The following is a 23115-nucleotide window of genomic DNA, read 5'->3' on the forward strand; positions in this document are numbered from 1 at the left end:
GGGCGGGGAATAGACTAGAAAGAATGTCAGGGGCGGGCGGAGTTACACGCATGCGCAGTGTGTATAAAGCGTATTACGTACGATCTGTGAGCGGAGGAAGGAGCATTGGAGGTGCCGATCGTAAGAACGAAGGTAAGAGACATACTTGTGCCTATACTGCTTCTACATTGAGGCCTATATTGTAACAAGATTAGGAGAGTTTGGCCTGACATTAGGGTTTGTCTTGTGTTGTGTCTTGCAGTGAAAATGGATATCTTTCAAGATAGTGACTTCATGGCAATATTCATTGACATGTTCAGGAAGCTGCCTTGGCTGTGGGAGATCAACCACCCACATTATAGGAACCAAACAAAGAGGAAGGCAGCTCTGGATCAATTGTTGGAAATTGTGAAGCAGGTGATCCCCACGGCAGACATCACATATTTGAAGATCCTAATTGGTGGCCTGAGGAGATCATATGTAAGGGAGTGCCAGAAAGTCCAGTATTCGCAGAGATCCGGAGCAGCAGACATCTATGTCCCCAGGATGTGGTACTATGACAGGCTGCATTTTCTGGCAGGCCAGACTGAACCCGGGTCATCACTCTCCAGTCTTCCTTCCACGCTTCCTTCCCCTCCAGCTGAGGCTTCTGACGCCCAACCTGGGCCTTCCAGACAACAACATGTGGAGGAGCCCAGATTGAGCCAGGTATAGCATTCCTCTAAATATTCCTGCTTGTCCAATCAATGATGTTAACTAGATGTTAGTTTGGAGTACTAATTTATGATTGTGATTGATGATGCAAAAACTAAAACCATGTCCCTTTTTCATACACAGGTAAGTCTCAGCCTGGAGGTGGCCGGGCCGAGCAGCCTGCCTGATTTGCAGGTCCCTCCCCTACACCTGGAAATAGAAAGTGGCAGGAGGAGGAGTGCCCTAGAGGAGGCTGCCATAGGCCTCTTTTGGAAGGCTACAGAGGCCCTGGGAGCACCACACACCGTGGAGGATGACTTTGCTGCCATCATTGCCTGTAAAATGCAGAGGATGGAGGAGGGACAACAACTCATGTGTGAGTCCTTAATGTTGGAGGCTCTCAATAAGGGGTTGAGGGCCCAAATAACATCTGATACACACCTTTGTGAACTCACACATGGCCCTCCTCCTCCTCCTCCTGCAGGTCCTCCTCCTCCTCCTCCTTCTCCTCCAGGTCCTACTAGTCCTCCTCCTCCTCCTCCAGGTCCTACTCCTCCTCCTGCCACATCTCCAACAGCAGAGCCACAGCGTGGAAGGAAACGTGGAAGTGATGACCCTGCATCCAGTCTGGTCTGGCAAAAGATGCAGCCTCTTGTGGTACCACAGCCTGGGGACACAGATGTCATCTGCTGCTTTCCGGATCTCTGGGACTTCTGGACCAGACTGCACTTCCTTACATATGGACTCCTCAGGCCACCAATTTTGATGTTCAAGAATTGATGTCTGCCCTGGGGGGTCCAAGGCTTCGCTAATTTCTCCTGTTTATCCAGCGTTGCCTCCCTCTTTGTTTGGTTCTGAGCCCTTAATAAAGGAATTTTGGTTTGAATTATACTTGCCTATGTGTGTTTTACTTCAAAAAGGACAGTTTGTTTGTGAGGATTCAGGTACATTTCAAAAATACAATGTGAAATTAACAAGGGACAACAACACCAAACAATGTCCTTGAACTTCAATAATAAAAGATATCAATGGTGTTGTGGTAACTTGACACACAAAACACACACAAAAATATTCTGGAGTAAAACTAAAAATAACATTAAACAAAGATCAGCCTTTGAAAAAATACAAACATAAAATCTAAAATAAAAATGGCTTTAAATAAAAAAAAAAAAAAAATTATTTATGTCAGATGTGACAAATAACAATATATTCAGGTAATCCCAATAAAAAAAAAAGAAATAAGTTTGTGAGAAGTGTGTGTGAATATGAGCAGCAAAACTACTTAATTCTTCTCACATTATAAAGAAGAAGAGAGTGCGCTGTATTAAACCATTTTTAACATTGCAGCGTGATGAAAGTGCTGTATCCATTGCGAACGCTAATTTTACCAGACCGAGCTGTTCCGTGTCGGAATTTCTTCTGAGCATGCGTGGCACTTTGTGCGTCGGAACAGGCCACACACGGTCGGAATTGACGTGATCGGATTTTGTTGTCGGAAAATTTTATAGCCTGCTCTCAAACTTTGTGTGTCGGAAAATCCGATGGAAAATGTCCGATGGAGCCCACACACGGTCGGAATTTCCGACAACACGCTCCGATCGGACATTTTCCATCGGAAAATCCAACCGTGTGTACGGGGCATTAGACTATGGCGGAGAAAATCAAAATTTTTGACACCAGATGGAGATCGTGCTGCTCGACTGAGCAAGTGATATAGGAAACCAGTGGGTAACGCAATCACGCCAGGGTCCACCAATTACTGATAAATCAGTTTGAGGAGAAACGATCCATTAAAAGAGCTTACAATTTACAACCTGCTGAACAACTGAATACATTTACAGTATATTCAGCCACATATTACACCATAACCAAATGACCTTCATAGACATTTACAGTGATGTGTGTCTTGTGATAATGTATTATTCTACAAGGAGAATTATATTTATGTCCACTGTTTTTTGATTTATTGGATCTTTGATCCATTGTGTGCAATATGGAGGTATACAATCTCCGGCTCAATTCAGTTGTTCTTGGATCTCCCCAGGCATGTCTAGTAAAATGTGTACATAGCTCATAACTCAATTTTATTGTGCTCCAATTGAAGCATATTTCCATGCTATCAATTTTGATTAGCTGAGTCAGATTCTCCATCCCCACTGTGGTATTAAATTTTGTATAGATATCCTTCAGGCAGGAATAGTTTAATTAGAATTGTTTTGATAACTTTTCATTTATTATTAAACGATTAATAATTTAACTAAGGTTGATGCAGAATGCAAATGCCTGTCTTCCCCAGATGAGCCGTGGTAATAGTTTTTATAATTCAAATATACTATTTTGGACAATGGGAAATGATCTAAAAGCATGCACTTCTTCTTCTTCTCTTTTTTTTTTTTTTTTTTTTTTTTTTTTTTTTTAAAATCTTGCAAACCAAATGCTGAGTGGCACTGTGTCGGGGTACTCTGTGTAGTGCAGTCCTAATCTCATTTCTGGGTGTACTGCCAGTGAGACATTATAAAGCAACAGATACATTGTGGGAAGGGTTACCTAGTTCCTCTCCATGGCATAGTAACCCATTTTACAAAGTTATAGCCTTGGGTAGGCGTTACACAATCCTGCAAATAAGTTGGTTCATGCTAGGCTGCTCTTTTGAAACATGTAAACATAATCGTACCTCCATTTCGAACTTTCCTCTTTTCCCCAACATATGCAGCCTAAGCAGACTAAATGTGCTGTAACCAAGATATGCAAAGTTTTTGGCGTTTTGTAAAAGAAGCTTGACCTTCATTTTCCGTTTCTAACCACTTCTTCTGAATGCAGTTGTATGAAGAGAGCCAAAGGAAGGTTAGAGGTGCCTTTTGACATTTTAGATTTTAATTAACAACCTGGCTTTACCTTCGCTATGTTGTGCGAAAGGTAACCTACTAAGACTTGTATGCTGGTGGAAAGTCTTTAACCACTTCAGCATCGGAAGGTTTTACCCCCTTAATGACCAGGTCATTTTTAAACAAAGAAAGCGAACATTTTGAAAAAAAAAGTTTTTCTTTTTTACTTTCTGCTATAAAACACGTCCAATGAAAAAAAAAAAATGTAAAAAATGAATTTCTTCATCACTTTAGGCCAATATGTATTCTGCTACATATTTTTGGCAAAAGAAAAATCCCAATAAGCGTTCATTGATTGATTTTGCGCAAAAGTTATAGCGTCTACAAATGGGATATTTTTATGGAATTTTATTTATTTTACTAGTAATGGTGGCGATCAGCGACTGAGAGCGGCACTGCGACATTGCGGCATACAAATTGAACACCTAACTGATACTTTTGACACTTTTTTTTGGGGGGATCAGTGACACAATACAGTGATTAGTGCTAAATAATATGCACTGTTACTGTACTAATGACACTGGCAGGGAAGGGGTTAACATCAGGGGTGATCAAAGGGTTAAACGTGTTCCCTGGGAGTGCTTGCTAACTGTGGGGGGGTTGCTCTGACTGGGTGAATACAGAGGATGAATAAAGCAGTGCAGCGCTATACCCAGAAGTTCAAATATTACCAATAAAAGTCCCTTTAAATTTAAATCCAAAAGTTGATAGAGAAAAGGTCTCCTCTGTAGTGGTCTAAGTGCTCATGACAGTCCATGCAGTGCTATACATCCGTGATTCCGCCACCAGCTAGCCAAACCGCTCACTTCAGCATATGGACCCCTGAGCTAACAGACGGGTCAAAACAGCATTTTCCACTCTCAGTGGATAAAGATGGAGACTTGCATGGGCAGATGGTCACACGATATAAAGGCAGCACTCAGTAATTGATGATCATGTTCACATGCAATAAAAATAAGAGTACATAGTGCACGCTGTGTGGCTAAGAAGATCACATTTATTAAAAGTCAAGTACTCACATACACAACACTACACCCTAGTGCTGGGATAAAGGTAAAATGGCATCAAAGGATAACGTCAAGTAGTAATGGTGGCTGCAGTGATGTCCAAGGAACTCCCGCGCGCGTATCGTCCACATCTGGACTTCATCAGCGGTACTGTTGATGAAGTCCGGATGTGGACGATACGCATGCGGGAGTTCCTTGGACATCACTGCAGCCACCATTACTACTTGATGTTATCCTTTGATGCCATTTTACCTTTATCCCAGCACTTAGGGTGTAGTGCTGTGTATGTAAGTACTTGACTTTTAATAAATGTGATCTTCTTAGCCACACAGCGTGCACTATGTACTCTTATTTTTATTGCATGTGAACATGATCATAAATTACTGAGTGCTGCCTTTATATCGTGTGACCATCTGCCCATGCAAGTCTCCATCTTTATCCACTGAGAGTGGTAAATGCTGTTTTGACCCGTCTGTTAGCTCAGGGGTCCATATGCTGAGGTGAGCGGTTTGGCTAGCTGGTGGTGGAATCACGGATGTATAGCACTGCATGGGCTGTCATGAGCACTTAGACCACTACAGAGGAGACCTTTTCTCTATCAACTTTTGGATTTAAATTTAAAGGGACTTTTATTAGTAATATTTGAACTTCTGGGTATAGCGCTGCACTGCGTTATTCACCCTATATACTTTGAGGTTTTTTATGTTTACCTTCAGTGTTCAGCTACTTGTATTTTTAAATATTGGATTTTTTGCGATGACTTTATTTTATTTATAATGGGTGAAGACAGAGACCGAAACACAAGATCTCCATCTTTTCCCCCTGTCTGAATGGCGATCTGCCTTGTTTACATAGGCAGAACGCTGTTCTGCCTCTCTCGGGAGCGAGCACGCTGATTGGCTCCCCCTTTGTCCAATCGGCGCACGATCGGGTCTCCGGCGGCGAGCATGCGCCCCCTGGAGGCTATTGCATGAAATGAAGTACAGATGGGTGATTTCGCGCAATAGAGCCATTTTGCTGCAGTAAATGTACGTTACGCAGTCGACGTGGTTAATTTCTTATTAGATATTGCTACTCAATTTTTCAAAGACATCATCTTTCTAAACTAGTCATGAGCTCTAAGACATCTGTGCTTGGAATCTTAAAGCGGAGCTCCACCAATTTAAAAGTCAGCAGCTACAAAAAGTGTACCTGCTGACTTTTAATAAACAGACACTCGCCTGTCCCACGGTCCAGCGATGTGGCCGCTTGAAGCCTCGCTTCTCTCCCCCCTCCTCTCTGCGGGGCTGGCATTGCAAGTGTCTTCACAGCTAGGCGCACATTGCGCATCCTCGAGCCGTGCTGCGCGTTGTCAATGACTGGGCAATCTTCTGGGACCTGTGGGGTATTGCAGGGAGGGAGGGGGGAGAGGTGAACTTCCGCTCTGCGCCGCACCACCAGGAGAGTAAGTGGGAGCTAGGTACCTGTGAAAACGAGGTACCCGATCCCCCCCCCCCCCTTAAAGCGGAAGTTCCATTTTTGGGCGGAACTCCGCTTTTAAGTCTCCAAAAGTTCCAACTGGTTTCGTAAAGGAAGAGATGATGATCAGATTTTTTTTCTAAAATTAAATTCTTTAAATTTAAAAACGTATAGCACTCTTGTCTTTTGGTAAAAGTGCTGATTATGTCCCAGCATCTCAAAGCAGGCTGCAAGCAGGTAAGGTGGAAAGGGGGATTTCTCATGTTTGAATGTTCCCCCCAGGCTAGAGAGGGGTCACAGGGGTCTAGAAAGTGGTTATACCACCCGGGCTCTGCGGCCTAATGGCCACCATCTCTGAAGATAGCCGTTCAGGCAGATCTTGTTACCAGTCTCCCTCCTCCCCCCCCCCCCCCCATCCCCAGCCTTTTCTCCAGAAGCATGACAGGAGAGTCGGCAGTGCGGGAAGCGCTCGTTTTTTTCAAAACTCGAGGGGGGCGGTAGAGGAGGGGGCGGGATGTCAGCACAGAGTGTTTAGACTCCCACTCAGGCCAGCTGCAGGCTATTAAAGGCACTCTGTACAGGTGCACTCAGCCTTCTGAGAGACACAGAGCTGACGGTCGCATGTAAGGTGGGACACAGGCATTCTCCTAGGCAGCATTTACTGAAGTAACACCAGACTGAGCATTGGGTAGCAAGGCTTTTAGCCAGACTGCATCGCTCAGCGGGCAGTGTTCATTTGTATACCTCACACCTTGTTGCTTTGCACTATGGGTAGAAGAGGTTCAAGCACCCCAGGAACCAGAGACACTAGGGGATCCTCCGTAAATAATAGCCTGACTTGTCCTGTAGACAATGCTCAGATGCTCAGGGATCCTGTAGATAAAAGGATGGAATCCCTATTGAAGGATGTTTTCTCCTTAGCAGGATCAGTGGCCCAACCTGCAGTAGCAGCGATTGGAGTCTGTCAATACTGGTCTTAGCATCCCATATTGAACAGTAGAAGAGTATTACAAGACACTTGCAATTTATTATAATAATTTTCAGCATTCATATGTTGCTCAGTGTCATCTAAACCTTCCCAAACAGTTATGGGTTTATATAGCGAAAGCTTTCTCTATTCATAATAGGTTTCACATGTCTGTTTCCATCTGAAAAATTTAACATTAGAAACCCAAACGCTTAGGCATTCTTCATTCACATTGCAGACTTTTAAAATATGTAAAGTAAATTTACACTGAAATTACGGTAAATTCTTACTCCTGTTGTAGACAACTAGCACTTTCCTCTTGATCTCAAGTCTAACCGGTGGAATGGTGGAGCAGTAAAGAGATTAGATAACTTTTGGATTGTGTGGCTAAGTTTTTATTGTTTTTTCATTTTATTTTTCCATGTTGGAAAAAAAAAAATCAGCTTTGCTGCTCAGCTGTATTTTTATATTTTAAAATTTCACAGTTCTTGCAAGCTCTTCTGAGACCACATTCCTTTGAGACTCCTTTCTCTAAAAAATCTCTGAAGAGAGGAATTGTTTGCAAGATTTATCTTTGATATGCTGAAACATTCAATTTTCTAAGGAACTCCATTATCCTGTATGTCTTTCTAAGCAAAAGATATTGGGTCTCCAGAAGCTCTTTAGGTACTTGTAAAAGAAAACAATGAGAATATCTATAAGGGTTATCAGACACCAGTGAGGCGTTTGAAGACATTTAGTTATTCCTTCTATTAAAGGTTTTATTGGGACAGGCATCTTTAGCCAGTCCTGGTTGCACCTGCTGAATCTAATTTGAAGAGATAATCTATTTGAAAAGACAAATACTGACTGAAAATCTTTTAGATCCGAATGTCTGTTTACTTGGCTATCCCTCTAGCCTAAATAATCCAAGTATTGGTGGTGGCAACAAATTCTATGGGAAGATGAATGACAGACATTCCCCATTCTAAAGACTTATGGAGATTCGAAAAAACATGCCTATGAACTTACAAATGGCAGAAACTCTCCATAGTGTAATTTTTGTGATCATTAGTTCAGATATTGAGCTTATTTGAAAGTGCACATAAATATGTATATTATGAAAAAATATGAAACCAATCCTTATTTGTGTGAATGTTAATCGTTTTTATTATTGCATTTTAAGTAAAATTTACTGTGTCTACCCGTCCTGTTTATCTAATTTCAGGTGCTGCATTTCTGGCTATTACGACAATATATGCAGAAAGCGGGACTGGCTTTTTAGTCCCTAGTGCTTCTGCTAAGGCAGGTGTAGAAGCTCTGTGCAAGTAAGTTCTTCGTGATACTCAGTACACCTTACTAATAATAATAACTGCTTTAAGGGCAGAACAGGGGCATAGCAGGCTTGCTTTGCAGTGCTGGGTTACTGGGTTTTATTTCTAGCAGTGATAATTCCTGCATGTTTGTTTGTTTGCATGACTTTTTCTCTAGAACTCCAGAAATTTTTGGTAGGTTAATAGTCTTCTACTGAATTTGTCTCTAAATGTATATGATTTTGTATTGCTAAAGTAGACACATTCAATTTTATGTTTCTTCAGGGTCAGGTTCAATGTACACTTTTCTTGTCAGAGAACCCGCTGGTAGCATATAATCAAAATGCATATTCAATAATGCTTATTTATAACAAGCCAATAGCATCTAATTGAATAATTGCTTTATCTTAATCATACAGGACACAGGTGTATTCCTAGACAATGGGTTATTTGCAGGCTCCCTTTTTTTATCTGTACAGGAAAATTTTGTTTTGGCCCCCTTTTTATGTACACACCAGCCAAGTTACAATATCCATTATGATCAATATATCATGTATGGGAAATTTGACAATGAAATGATGTGATGTGTTACCTGTGCTACCAAGCAGCCATGCAGTGTATTAGTAACGTCCCCAAAGAATAGATACTCCATTCTCATGACCCAACAAGTGGCAAAGTAGATATTTTCATGCAGGATTAAGAAGAATATAAATTGTATTTGTAGGCTATTTCAATGTCTTTTACAGAAATGATGTATTTTGCTTTCTTCCATACTGAAGATCCCTCGCTGCTGAATGGGGAAAATACGGAATGAGGTTTAATGTGATACAGCCTGGGCCCATAAAAACTAAGGTGCATGAAAGTTTCATAAACCGTATTATAGATTTCATAATTAAAGTTTAGAATTACACAAGGTTTTTTTTTTATAATTAATCCTTGTTTTCTCTTTATCAGGGAGCCTTTAGCCGCTTAGATCCCACTGGAGCCTTTGAGGCTGATATACCAAAAAGAATTCCCTGTGGACGCCTTGGAACTGTTGAAGAACTAGCCAATCTTGCAGTGTACCTGTGCAGTGACTATGCTAATTGGGTGTCTGGAGCAGTAAGTTTATTGCTTGGGATTTTTATATATATATATATATATATATATATATATATATATATATATATATATGCACGTGTGTAAGTGGAACAGTGGAAATTACGTCTTCTGCATGAACCAAGTTTAAAGCATAAAGTCAATAATGGAGGAGGCCACAACTCTGGCTTCAGAAAAGTAATTCAATTTTGGTTATAATAAATACCATATATTACCATATATTTGGTAAAATCGCCTCATTCAACTGACTGTACCCATTAACCATAACCCACCAAAAAAGTGTTAAAATATAATCCAAAACATCACTTAGGAGGAAAAAAAATCCACAAAAACACATTTCAAAAAAGTTATAAATTGATTTTCATTTAATGAGTGAAATAATTATTTGACCCCTTCGCAAAACATGACTTGGTGGCAAAACCCTTGTTGGCAATCACAGAGGTCAGAAATTTATTGTAGTTGGCCACCATATTTGGACACATCTCAGGAGGGATTTTTATCCCACTACTCTTTGCAGATCCTCCCCAAGTCATTAAAGTGGTGTTCCACCGAAAAAAAAAAAAAAAAGCATGAATGTTCCTAAAAAAAAATAAATAAATAAATTTGGAAACAATTTTTTTTTTTTACTCGCCTCTAAATGGCTGTTGCTAGGAGGTCCCTCGTAGTCTGCCTCCTTCAGTGCCTGGGCTGGTGACATCACTTCCCCTCGGCGCAGGAAGGGCTCAGCTCTGCCCCCTCCCTCTTGTCAATCATCTGGGACACATTACAGGTCCCAGATGACTGAGCGGCCAATCACGGCGTGCGGCGCCACTCGCGCATGCGCAGTGGGTGCCCGGCTGTGAAGCCACAGCCGGCGCCCACAGTTGCACTGCCGGTACCTCCGAATGGAGGGGGAGACGAGCGGAGCTTCTATCCCCCTTATCGCTGGACCGTGGGACAGGTAAGTGTCCGATTATTAAAAGTCAGCAGCTGCAGTATTTGTAGCTGCTGACTTTTAATTTTGTTTGTAAAATGGGAACTCCTCTTTAAGGATTTGAGGCTGATGTTGGTAACTCGAACCGTCAGCTCCCTCCACATATTTTCTATGGCCACTCCAGGCCCTTAATGTGCGTTTTCTTGAGCCACCCCTTTGTTGCCTTGGCCATGTGTTTTGGGTCATTGTCATGCTGGAATACCCATCCGTGACCCATTTTTAATGGCCTGGCTGAGGGAAAAAGGTTCTCACCCAAGATTTGATGGTACATGGCCCTGTCTATCGTCCCTTTGATGCAGTGACATTGTCTTGTCCCCTTAGCAGAAAAACACCCCCAAAGCATAATGTTTCCACCTCCATGTTTCAGGGTGGGGATGGTGTTCTTGGGCTCATAGGCAGCATTCCTCCTCCAAACACGGCGAGTTGAGTTAGCTGCATGCAGGAGGTGACCCGGATTCTGGCTTCTTCTGAGCCCAGGCATGGCGAAAGGCGCCACTACACCATCCCCTTGGCGGCTTCGGCGGTAGGGGGGGGGCGCGTACCCGCATCTGGAGGCCGTTTGACCCGGGAGACGTGGCGCATCAATTCCTGGGGCGGGTGATGTCATCGGGGGAAGCTTGAATGGCTGGCTGGTGCCATTATCGTGGACACGGATCAGGGGACAGCACGGACGGATGCTCTGTCATCTTCCCAGGCTCCCAGGGACTCAGGCACCAGCGGGACACAGGTAGTAGGCACCAGTGGAGTGACCCTTTGTTGTCCAGTTTGGGAACAGCTAGCTAGATGGTGGTGGTCTCTAGCAGGCTGGGGCACTACAAGGCTTAGTAAGGTGTCACTGGGTGTGCACTTTGTTTGGCGGGTTGAGTATACTTTTTTTCTCACAGCCATGAGCCCCTGTGTTTGTCTTGGCAGGCCAAGCCTTCTAAAGAACCAGAGCCTACTCCCAGAAAGCGGTGTGCAAAATGTGCTACCAAGATGCCCTTGGAATACACAGAGCCGCTATGCCAAGTGTGTTTCGACAGACTGGTTAAAAAACAGTCAGATGCAATCTACACAAAAATCTTTGGATCCGTTAGGGAGGATTTGGCCACTACCTTTAAGGATCTTAAAAAATGTATTGCGCAGGGTAAACCTCCAACCGCTCCCTCTGGAAGTTCCTCTCCCATAGCCTTGCCAAGACCAGTCGCCTCAGGGTCGCAGGAGACAATGAGGGAAAGAGTGGGTAGCAGCGCGCTTAGTGTAATAGCCACAGACAGCTCAGATTCGGAGCAGGAGGATGGGGGGGGGGGAGAGAGAAAAAGGGGCCCAAGTACAAATTGTCCCTAGAAGACTTACTTGGGGCCATATATGAGATTTTGGAGATTGAGGAAGAAAAAGAATTTCTATCAAAACATGACTTGTCAGCACACTGATACTGACCAGTATTCCAGTGTTTTTCTTCTCCCTTAGTTTCTCTCCCTCACCCAGCTAATGTGATCCCTGTGCTGACAAGGAGGGGCAAAAAAGTATGCTGTGCAGGCACCCAATGTACCCCTTATCAATCGATGATGTCATTGGTACGTTAGGACACCGATGACTGGAAGGTTGTTATGGTGCACAATGCAAAACCTGTGGCTTTGTGCAACTAAAAGACAGGCTTCATCCACCCACTGGTTTGTATACAAATTTTTTAGGCATTTTGCCAAGGCACCACTGAAGAAACTGAATATTTTATATATATATATATATATATATATATATATATATATATATATGTATGTATATGTGTATATATATATATATATATATATATATATATATATATATATATATATATAAAATATGCTTTTTTTCTGTTTTCTTTTGTTTTTGTAACAAAGCCTTGTTGACCCTGTCCATATTTTTCAACAAATTCACCTCAGAACAAACAGTGTTGTTACCCAGTTCATAACAGTGTGTCACCCTGTGGGCCAGTCTTAGACATGTCATTTTAACCACTTCAGCCCCGGACCATTTGGCAGCTCAATGACCGGAGGGCTTTTTACAATTTGGCACTGCGCTGCTTTAACTGGTAATTGCGCGGTCATGCAATTTTGTACCCAAACGAAATTTGCGTCCTTTTTTTCCCCACAAATAGAGCTTTCTTTAGATGGCATTTGATTGCCTCTGCGATTTTTTTATTTTTTTATTTTTTTTTGCAGATGAACATTGTTGCCATTATTACAGTATTAAAATTAAACCAAAAGTTAGCCCAATTTTTGTTTGTATAATGTGAAAGATGATGTTACGCCGAGTAAATGGATACCAAACATGTCACACTTTAAAATTGCGCACGCTCATGGAATGGCGACAAACTACGGTACCTAAAAAATCTCCATAGGCGACATTTAAAAAAAAAAAAATACCGGTTACCAGGTTAGAGTTACAGAGGAGGTCTAGTTCTAGAATTATTGCTCTCGCGCTTACGATCACAGTGATATCTCATATGTGTGATTTGAACACCGTTTACATATGCGGGTGTGACTTCCGTATGCGTTTTCTTTGCTGCGCGAGCTCGCGGGGACAGGGGTGCTTTAAAATTGTTTTGTTTTTTTTTTAATTTCATTTTTTTACATAACACAGCCGAGCGGCTTTTAGCCACATCACTTGTTATCCCTGGATAGCCGATCGCCCGCTCTAAAAAAAAAAAAACGGTAGCTGCGGGCATCATCCCGGTATAACCCCCTAAAGCCGAGGCCGCATATCTGCGTACGCTCGGCGGCAAGGGGATAAACAATTACAAGGGTGATGCCCTGTGCTAGGGTTATGTTTATAAGCATCCCCTTTACAGATAAGAGCCAGTAGTTATTTAGAGCAGTCACTGACAGTTTGAGTCCCCAATGAGGATCGGAAGGCAAACTGACTTCCTGATCATATGATCATTGTGTCAGCAATGACATAGTGATCATATGCAAGGCGGAAGTCTGCAGATGAACGTTGTTGCCATTATTACAGTATTAAAATGAAACCAAAATAATGTATTTTTTAATTTTATGCATTTGTATGCCAATGCTAAAGGAACAGAACAAAGTTGATTTAAAGCAGAACTCCACCTTAAAAGGGAATCTCTACTGATCCCCCCCCCTTTCACTTTTGGAACTTTTATCTTAGGGAGCAGATACCTTTTTCTGGAAAACCACAACTCCCACTTGCTGGAATCACCTAGACAATTGCAGTGGAAGTTTTTACCCCTCCCTCCCTGCCCCCAACCACCTGGGACACATCACAGATCCCAGAAGGTTGTGGGACCATTCACAGAGCACAGCACAGCTCGTGCATGCGCAGTGGGGGGCCAGCTGTGAAGCTGGCTTTTAACATGGCAGCGCCAGGTATCTGAATGCCAACCATGAACCAGCTCAGGTGAGGACAGCGCTGGTAAGTGTCTCTTTAAAAACTGACCGAAGAGTCCCTTTAAAATATTTGTACCAATTAAAAGCCTTATACAACCTAAAAAAACGTATGAAAAATGATTTAGGTATGCAAGTTATTTTGTTGCGTTTACTGGCATCAGTGATCTCAGAGCACAAAAGAGATTACTTAAAAGAAGTAGAACCTTCACCCAAAAATACTAACTTGTATTTAAGTTGTATATTCTCATTTCATATTTCTCTTTGTTTCAGGTAATAAGAATGGATGGCGGTGAATATGTCTATATGGCTGGAGAATTTAATAGTTTGCAGAAGGTAACGTATACATTACACTTCCTAAAGTCACTAAATCTGTTCTTTTTCTGATTTTGTGTTTGCTATGTGTAGTCTTCCTTGTGTGGATTCCTTTCTTCTGCTGCTTGTGCTCATTGTCCCCATCTGGCTCTTTTTAGTATAGTTTTTTTTTTTTCTGATTTTACTACTATGTTCTCCCTTTATGTATACATAAAACACACAAACACAACTGCAAAATTGTACCTGACTGGAACAGCCAGTTATGCAAAGTTCATCCCACAACAGTCTTCAGAGAAAAGTAGCCCAAGCAGGAATATCTTAAAATAGTTATGTGATTTTACTATTATTATTATTATTATTATTATTACTACTAGAGATGAGCAAAATTTGTAAATGAAAATTGGGAAACCCTGCTGAAATTTTACCATTTTAGGCCTCTTGCACACTGCTGCCTAAAAACTCAGTTTTGTTTTTTTAAAAGTAAACTTGTGTGTTTAGATATAATTTGCTGGACTGGTAACAGGACAGTATACTAGATACTTAAAGGTGCCTGTCTGTCAATTTTTCTTTTTTGCTTTTTTTATTTTTCACTTATACCTTTCAGAGTTTGTAAAAGACCTCTCCAAATCATATTTTCTGAAAGCACATGATCAGCAGAATAAAAAGAAGGTGCTACTGATTTCTGAGGTCCCATGATATTTGTGCAAATGTTTATCAAAACAATATTTTTGCTAAAAATCCTCTAAAATCATAATTGGCAGATAAATGCACAGCAAATTTTACAAAATCCCTACTAAATATAAAAGCTTAACCTGTATTGAGCTAATAAATAACAAATATTTGTAACTTCTTTTAAATTGCGCCTTTTTGCGAAATGGTGAAAATTGAACAGACGCAAAAGTGTAAATATCCAAATTTCTCTAAATCTGAAGGTTTTAATTTTTCCCTTACAGCTTTTAGAATTTGTGAAAGACCCCCAAAAACCATATATTTTCTAAAAGCATATGACCTCTAGAATAAAAATAAGGTGCTGCTGATTTTTTTAAGCCCCCTGCAGTATTTGCGCAAATGTTTATCAAACCAATATATTTGCAAAAAATACACTAAAATCATTAGCCGATAAAAGCATAGCTACTTTTACAAAATTCCTGCTAAATCCCTTCTAAATATAAAAACTTAACCTGTATGGAGTTAATAAATAACAAATATTTGTTCATTTTAAATTGCGCCTGGTAAATATACAAATTCCTCAAAAAATCTGAAGGGTTTTCATTTTTCCCTTACAGTATTCAGAATTTGTGAAAGACCCCCCCAAACAATTTATCTATTTTCTGAAAGCATAGGACCAGTAGACTAAAAAGAAGGTGCTATTGAATTTTAAGGCCCCACGATATTTGCGCAAATGTTTACCAAAGCAATATTTTTGCTAAAAATACACTAAAATCATTATTGGCAGATACAAAAACAGCTAATTTTACAAAATTCCTGCTAAATTCCTACTAACTATAAACGCTTAACCTGTGTTGCGTTAATAAATAACTAATATTTGTACATTTTAAATTGCGCCTTTTTGAGAAATAGTGAAAATTGGAGGTACGCAAACGTTTCTTAGAAAATCTGGAGGTTTTCCTTTTTCACTTATAGCTTAAACAATATTTTCACTAAAAATACACTAAGATCATTAATGGTGCACATAAACACAATAAAGCTTACAACATTTCTGCTAAATTTCTACTAAAGCATCGTTCACATGTGACATACTAAAGTGTACACCCAAAGGGGGCCATGTTTACCTGCACAGGAATGCACAGGTGTTCCATGCATCCCCGTACAGGCAGTCAATTGGGATGCAATGGCTGCACAGGCATAGCTGCTGTTCCCAATCTGACATCTGTGTGGGTACACCACACCACCCCGAACGCAGACAGTGTGAGCTCAGGGACATGCATGCGGACCTACATAGATGTAAAATTGGGAGCAACGGCTCTGTTTGTGCAGTTTCTACATCCCAAATGACATCAATGGAACTGCCTGCACAGAGATACACTGAACATCTGGCCTTAGGACCCTTTCACACAAGCACACCGATTGGATCTGCCTGTCCATTTTTTAGGAGGGCCCAATCGGACCACCCATTGTTCTCTATGGAGAGGCTGATGTAAATGGACATGTGTCCAGTTACACCCGCCTGCATCCGTTCCAGTGCAGTCCACTAAAAACAGACTGATGGGGATCCCATTCCCCATCCATCTAGCAGATCGGATCGGATGATATTGGATAGAAATGGACAGGTAGTCCGTTTCCATGCGACCACTCCATAGAGAACAGCAGGCCGTTTCGGTGTTCGCTCTGCATCAGTGGAGCAGACACAGACCAGTCATCCACCTGCTCTGCGGGGATCATTAGACAGATCCCCTGCTGAGCAGGCGGATCTGCTTGACAGAGTCCACTCCATGTAAAAGGGGTTTTATCAGGAGCGGCCGTCCATTAGAGGTGCTGGGGCACCGCCCTCCTGCAGGGTGCTGGACTCATACGTTTGTATGAGGTTTTTTTTTTTCAAGCCACATGATTGGAGCCTGAGGCTATAATTGGCTTGAAAAAGGTTGGACTTTGGGCGCAGAGCATTGCACCCCGAACCCACCCACTTGTGACAATAGCAAATTAATATTCCTTCTCCCAAAGAAGCCAAGGAGGGGTGAGTGCGGGTGGAGACTGTCACCGTGCGGGCCGTCCCCCAAAATACATGGTTACTATATATTAGCTGTCAGTGGGACATCTAGGAGCGATCTGTAGTGATCGCTGCCTGTGCCCACTCTACTACAGGGGGGATCTTGGTAAACACATGTTTACCAAGCCCCAACTTCACCGCCACCTTCACCGCCCCCCCCCCCCCCCCTTTCCGCCATGCTCCCAAGTCTGACAGCTCACCAGAGCTCAGTGCAGGGAGAAGCTGCAGGCGGCGGGAGGGGAAGGAGGGATGCCACTCAGAGCGGCCATGGATCGGGGGTGCGGGCAGTATGGGGGGTGATCTCATGGATTGGGGGAACAACACATCTGGAGCCCCATGCAGCACCTGAAGCCGACGGGAGTGGAAGAGGAGGAATGCCTGCTAATGATGGTAGCTGCAGGGAATGGGGTTAGCTGAGGGGGTCGGATCGGGGTGGGGGGGTAATCAGTGCTACGGGGGGGAAGGGGATAGTAAAGGAGAGTGGGGGGAGTAGTTTTAGGTGGAAGTGGAGAGGCAGGGGACGGAGAAGTGGCGGGATTGGTGGGGGCGGTCACATTAGGAGTTAATAACGCTGATCAGCGGGTTGTAATTCGCTGATCAGAGTTATAGAATTGTTCAGCAGAGTCTGCTGAACAATTCTGTTATACGTTTATTGTCAGCGTAGTGACCGTGAGCTTATAGTAGAGGGAGACATGAGGTCCATACAGACTTGGCCATCTAAGGGCACTTCTGTAGGTCCGTACGACGTACAAACCTGACAGTGAAAGGGTTTAAGGGTAACTCCACTTTCATGGGGGGGGGGAATGGCATTAAAAAAAAAATAATATAGCATATACAGTTGCGACAGTCATATTGCGAAATTAAATGTTATTAAAAATTACCTTTCCTTTTCAATCTGCAGCTGCTGTAATTTTCTGTAAATGCAATATGGCTACCTGGAGGTTTTCTGTACACAGAATGTGTACAGAATGCCTCCCAGAAACCCAATTTCCTGCTTGTGTTAATGGCTCGCTGATTGTTCCAGACTACACTAAGATGCAAGTCAAATTTTTGACATCCCCTGCAACAAAAATGTAATTTTTAGTAAGATACTAATCAATGGGAAATTGCATCTAAAGGGATGCAGACCCAGCAGTCTTCCTCATTAGAGCCCCGCGGGTGCTGCATCTGATGGATAATTAAGAAACCACTGCCATTAGACTCACTTGGCACAGAGGAACAAACAAGGATTTCTTCAGAATAACAAAAGGTAGAAATCTGCAACAGTTTTTTTTTTTTTTTAAATCCTTGCAATGTACACAGTGTTGTGTCTTGGCCTAGGCCGACAAGGCCTAGGCCTAAGGCGGCACTTTGCGACAAGAAAGCTGCCCCCCCACATGAAAAAAAGCCCCCAATCAAGTCCCGACGGTGGCATAAAGTTGAATGGCTCGGCTGTGCTCGGGCGGGGGGGGTGGTCCCCGCTCGGCTGGGCTTGGCTATGCTCAAGCAGAGGGGTGGTCTCAGCTCACCTCGGCTGTGCTTGGGCGGGGGGGGCGGTCCCCACTCGGCTGGGCGGGGGGGCGGTCTCAGCTCACCTCGGCTGGGCTGGGCTGTGCTCGGGCGGGGGGGTGGTCCCCGCTTAGCTCAACTTGGCTGTACTCAGCTATGTAGGCAGTCTTGAATCGCGTCGGCTTGGCTGGGCTCAGCGGAGGGGACGGTCAAAGTGATGTATCATGTAAGTAATGATAACCAGCAAATGTATTAGAAGAAAGATGTCCGCAGCCCCTGACCATGTCCGCAGCCTCTGATCTTGTCCGCAGTCTCTGACCGTCTCCTGTATCATGTCCGCAGTCTGACCATCTCCTGTATCATGTCTGCAGTCTCTGACCAGCTCCTATAGTATATCTGCAGTTTCTTACCAACTCCTGAGGTGGGGCCTAAAGAGGAAGGGGTAGAGTTTACAGAAGGGGTGGGTCTTACACAGGAAGGGGTGTGGCAAATTCATATGGGGGCGCCCGATTTTAGTCTTGCCTAGAGCTGCACAAAACCAAAATACACTCAATGTACATAGATCACCCAGAGGGAAATGTTTTTTTTCCTCAACAAAAGGGGAGTTGAGCTTTAACAGCAATCTAGAAGCCATGAATCTGGTGAAGTTCCTTATGTAAATTTTGACTTTAGCTCAAAGTCAGGCTCTTGCAGACACCCTCCTGACTCGTGTACATTACTTTTGGTCACAGCATGATGGGTGGGTTGTCTGATCGACAATGAGTTATAAGAAGCCCTATGCCAGAGTTCTGCTTTGTAAACTGAAGTTAAGATTTGTCTTGTTTTGGGATTCCAAGGCTACTTTACGTCTTGCTAGCAGTTTAGTTTAGTAGGGTTAATCTAAGTAAAGTTATACAATCATTCTTCCTGTAATAATTTCAACATCACAAGACTTTATGCAACCTTGCAGGAGGTTGGCGTGTATATAATGTGTTTATTTTTTACTTTCTGCCTTTTTCCACAGGTAACAAAAGAACAATGGGATATAATGGAAAAATTAATCCGGAAAACTAAAGGTTCCTAAGCGCATTCTGTGCTGATTCCATGGACTGTTAAAGAAGAGCTTTGTGTTTTATCTCCTAAAATTCCTCTAACTTCCTCATACCATGCAACACTGTGATTGTCCAATAGGCCTAACCAAAATTACACTACTATAAAGACATCAACTGTCAGGAGCTGTCTTTGCTGATCTTCAGTTCACCTCGATCTAGATTGGTATTAACATTAAAAGGTCAGTCAGGATTGATAATTGTTGTGCAAATGGATATTTAACCACTGAAAGCCCTTTTTTTTCTAACAAATCATAATTTTTTCTTGTGTATTGATATCTATGTCCAGCTCAAATTGCCCAAAACTGCTCTCCTTTATGGACATCTCACCACAGTCATCACCAATGAAGAGCTAATGATGTATGAAAGAACAATAACTTGTGTGACAATCTTTGTGTAATAACTGTCATACTTGCAATGAAAAAAATAATATTAGGTTGATTTACTAAAGGCAAATATATTGTGCACTGCAAGTGCAGTTGCTCTAGATCCGAGGGGAAGCTCTGCTGATTTTCTATCATCAAATCATGTGAAAGCAAAAATGCAGTTTTTTTTTTTTTTCCTTGCATGTGATTGGGTATTCTTTGCAAAGTGAAGCTTTACCTTATTTACTGAGCTCTGGAGTAACTGCACTTGCAGTGTACAGTATATTTGCCTTAAGTAAAACAACCCCTATATGTGTTAACACTGTCTGATTAGTACAATAAAGCATAGTGCATTGAAAAAGAAAATTTTGATTGTTACAGTTAGAAAATTATGTATATTAACAAAATAATGCAGTCATACTTTACTAAACTGATGCATAGTATTTCAAGGTGCTGACTGTGGAGATGTCATCCTGATCCTTTGTTTTTGTTGATACACTGTGCCTATTCCAGGTCAGTGACTCCTCAATTAACAATGTCCCCAACAGGCCTGCGATTATTTCTAGTGTGACAGATTCCCTCTAATAAAATGCTAAAAAAAAAACTGTACTTTCTGTTATGAATAATGTTTAATCACGAACTAGCTAATGCATCTTTCAACAAAGTTTGTCATTATTAAGACTTGTAGGTTTATTTTAGTTTTTTCAAGAAATAAGCCACCTCAAGGTTTAGGTCTTAAATGGGGAAAATTACATTTTCTGTATCAAATACATTTGTACAAATTAAATGGTGCTTACATAATAAATAATACCTGAGGAAAAGCATTTGTCTTGGTTTTTTTTTTTTTTTTTTCCATAGCAGAAAATCTTTTATTACATAAGAACGTGTGTGAAAAATGCAAGTGTTCAGGGTGTCTGCAAGCACAAAAAAAAAGCAATTTATTACAGGATGGGTGGGCTCTTGCCATAATGTAAAGTATGCACATCATAGTTTCACATTATGGCACATTAACCTAACCATGTGCCTTCCTCTAGCAATGTGACATCCCTTTTCCCCATCAAAGTTTCCATCTATGGCCTCTGACATATTCTGACAGTCTTCTTTGAGGTTCAACATCTTCTGTGTCCTCCATTTGGCAGCCACTGATGTCACTCTTAAACGTGCAGGCTGAAGTAATATTGTCCTGGGACCTGGCTATATTCTTGGCATCTCACAGATGCCAAGAATGAGCTATGTGTGTTCACTATAGCAGTTGTAGTGTATACTTCGCCAACGCACAGGGTTTCTGATAAAGACAAATATTTTGTGACTTTGCTCGTTAGGCCATTTAAAGCAATCAAATCAACATTTTCAAGCAGAACTCATAACAGTTGAACTATGTAGCAATGGGAGAACAAGTTTCTATGATCAATGAAAGGGTTTGTGATTGTTAAAAAGATTTTGTAACTGACAGCAAAAATGTATTTTTCTGTAGAAAAGAAAAAAGGAAACAAGCTTTCACACACATGCCATTAAACGATTTGAAGAAGGCTCCTGGTGTGCATAACTTATTCACAGATGGGCAGATGTTGCACTGCTTGTCCTTGAAAACATCAAGCCAAATATTGCCTCCAATAAGCTGGCTATACACTTTACACTACAACTGTACAATTTGTGTTTATGATGTACCAACAACTGTGTAACATAAAAAGATGACTTCTCAACCTTTATGTATATATTTAAAGACACCCTGTCGCCACCTGTTGCATATTTAACACACCAAGTAAATGTTGTTGCATAGTGATGACTCAAACTCCTTTATCTTACAGTGGGGAAAATATTTATTTGATCCCCTGCAGATTTTGTAAGTTTGCCCACTTACAAAAAAATGAAGGGCCTATCATTTTTATCATAGGCGTATTTTAAATGATAGAGACAGAATATCAACCAAAAATCCAGCAAAAACACATGATATAAATGTTATAAATTCATTTGCATTTCAGTGAGTAAGTATTTAATCCCCAAGAAAAACATGACTTAGTACTTGGTGGAGAAACCCTTGTTGGCAAGCAAAGAAGTTTCTTGTAGTTGGCTACCAGGTTTCCACACATCTCAGGAGGGATTTTGGTCCACTCTTCTTTACAGATCTTCTCTAAATTCTTAAGGTTTCTTGTCTGTCGCTTGGCAACTCGCAATTTCAGCTCCCTTCATTAATTTTCTATAGGATTAAGGTCTGGAGACTGGTTAGGCCACTCCATGACCTTAATGTGCTTCTTCTTGAGTCACTCCTTTGTTACCTTGGCGGTATGTTTTGGGTCATTGTCATGCTGAAAGACCCATCCACGACCCATCTTCAGTGTTCTGGCTGAGGAAAGAGGCTTCTCATCCAAGATTTTACAATACATGACCCCGTCCATTGGCCCCTCAAATGTGTAAAAGTCGGCCTGTACCTTTTTAGCAGCGAAATGGCCCCAACGCATTTGTAGTGATCGGGTATATTAATATATACTGGGTGATATGATGTAGAGTGGGTATGATAATTAATATTCAGGTTATTATAATGATGATGATGTAAGTACTCCTCCGCAGCAACCCAATTCTTCCAGAGAGATGCACTTTATTGACTTCCAACACAGAACAAAGTCCAAAGTCCACAGATGACAAAGAAATCCGACAGAGGAAATATAATTCAGAAACCCATCTCCTAGGTCTGTGTCTTCCCAGCCATACACAGACAAGCCTCACTTAAAACCTATAGACTGAATGCCGTGTTATATTCACTAAATATTGAATGGCTGAGCAATTTGATTGGCTGTTTCAATTTAGGACTTTGATTAGCTTTAGTCTTTCAAACAGACAACAACTCCCAGCCGTGAACAGCTGTAATCATAAACCGCCCCAATTTGCACTCCCGCATATCAACATCAACAAGTCCCCTTTAGATATATGTAATTAGATTAGGTTAACAGATACCACCTGAATACCCTTTGAGATGTTCAAATAGACTTGCATAAGATTAACACATCAAAGAGTCTTCAGCTGTTAAAATTCAGTTAGACAAATCAACCATTCTGTCATTGTCATTCTGGCCTGGTCAACATTGACTGCATGTGTACATACACACAACAATGTCCCACATAAATCAGTGAACATATTACAACATATACCCCCACTTGGGTCGGTTCTAACTACTAGAACTGACCCATAAATCAAACAACAAAAAATATCATTATGATTTAAGGTACATCTCTGGTTACATCTCTCTTCGCCAGCCTCTAAAATATCCCCATGAAACAGTTAATAGATAATATAACTTTTAGACCATGACTAGAAAAGGATTTGGTAAACATCAGTGGCCCATATAGCTGTTAGGCCTTATTATATCACATCAAGATCTTGAATATTGCGCAAAGACGAGCTGATGTCACAGTCCAT

General features: G+C 41.7%; 1 protein-coding gene across 1 annotated transcript in view; it reads left to right on the forward strand.

Annotated features, from left to right (window-relative positions):
• The window catches only part of DECR1 (2,4-dienoyl-CoA reductase 1), a 156562-nt gene extending 136040 nt beyond the window's left edge, over positions 1–20522 (forward strand). Inside the window, exons 6-10 of the mRNA XM_073631928.1 lie at positions 8197–8296; positions 9061–9133; positions 9236–9382; positions 13991–14053; positions 19252–20522. Of these exons, the coding sequence (XP_073488029.1) occupies positions 8197–8296; positions 9061–9133; positions 9236–9382; positions 13991–14053; positions 19252–19311 (443 nt within the window). The 3' untranslated portion in view covers positions 19312–20522. The remainder of the gene's footprint in view (positions 1–8196; positions 8297–9060; positions 9134–9235; positions 9383–13990; positions 14054–19251) is intronic.
• Positions 20523–23115: the final 2593 nt, after the last annotated feature.

The sequence above is a fragment of the Aquarana catesbeiana genome, linkage group LG05, assembly GCF_042186555.1.
Source record: "Aquarana catesbeiana isolate 2022-GZ linkage group LG05, ASM4218655v1, whole genome shotgun sequence".
Lineage (NCBI taxonomy): Eukaryota > Metazoa > Chordata > Amphibia > Anura > Ranidae > Aquarana > Aquarana catesbeiana.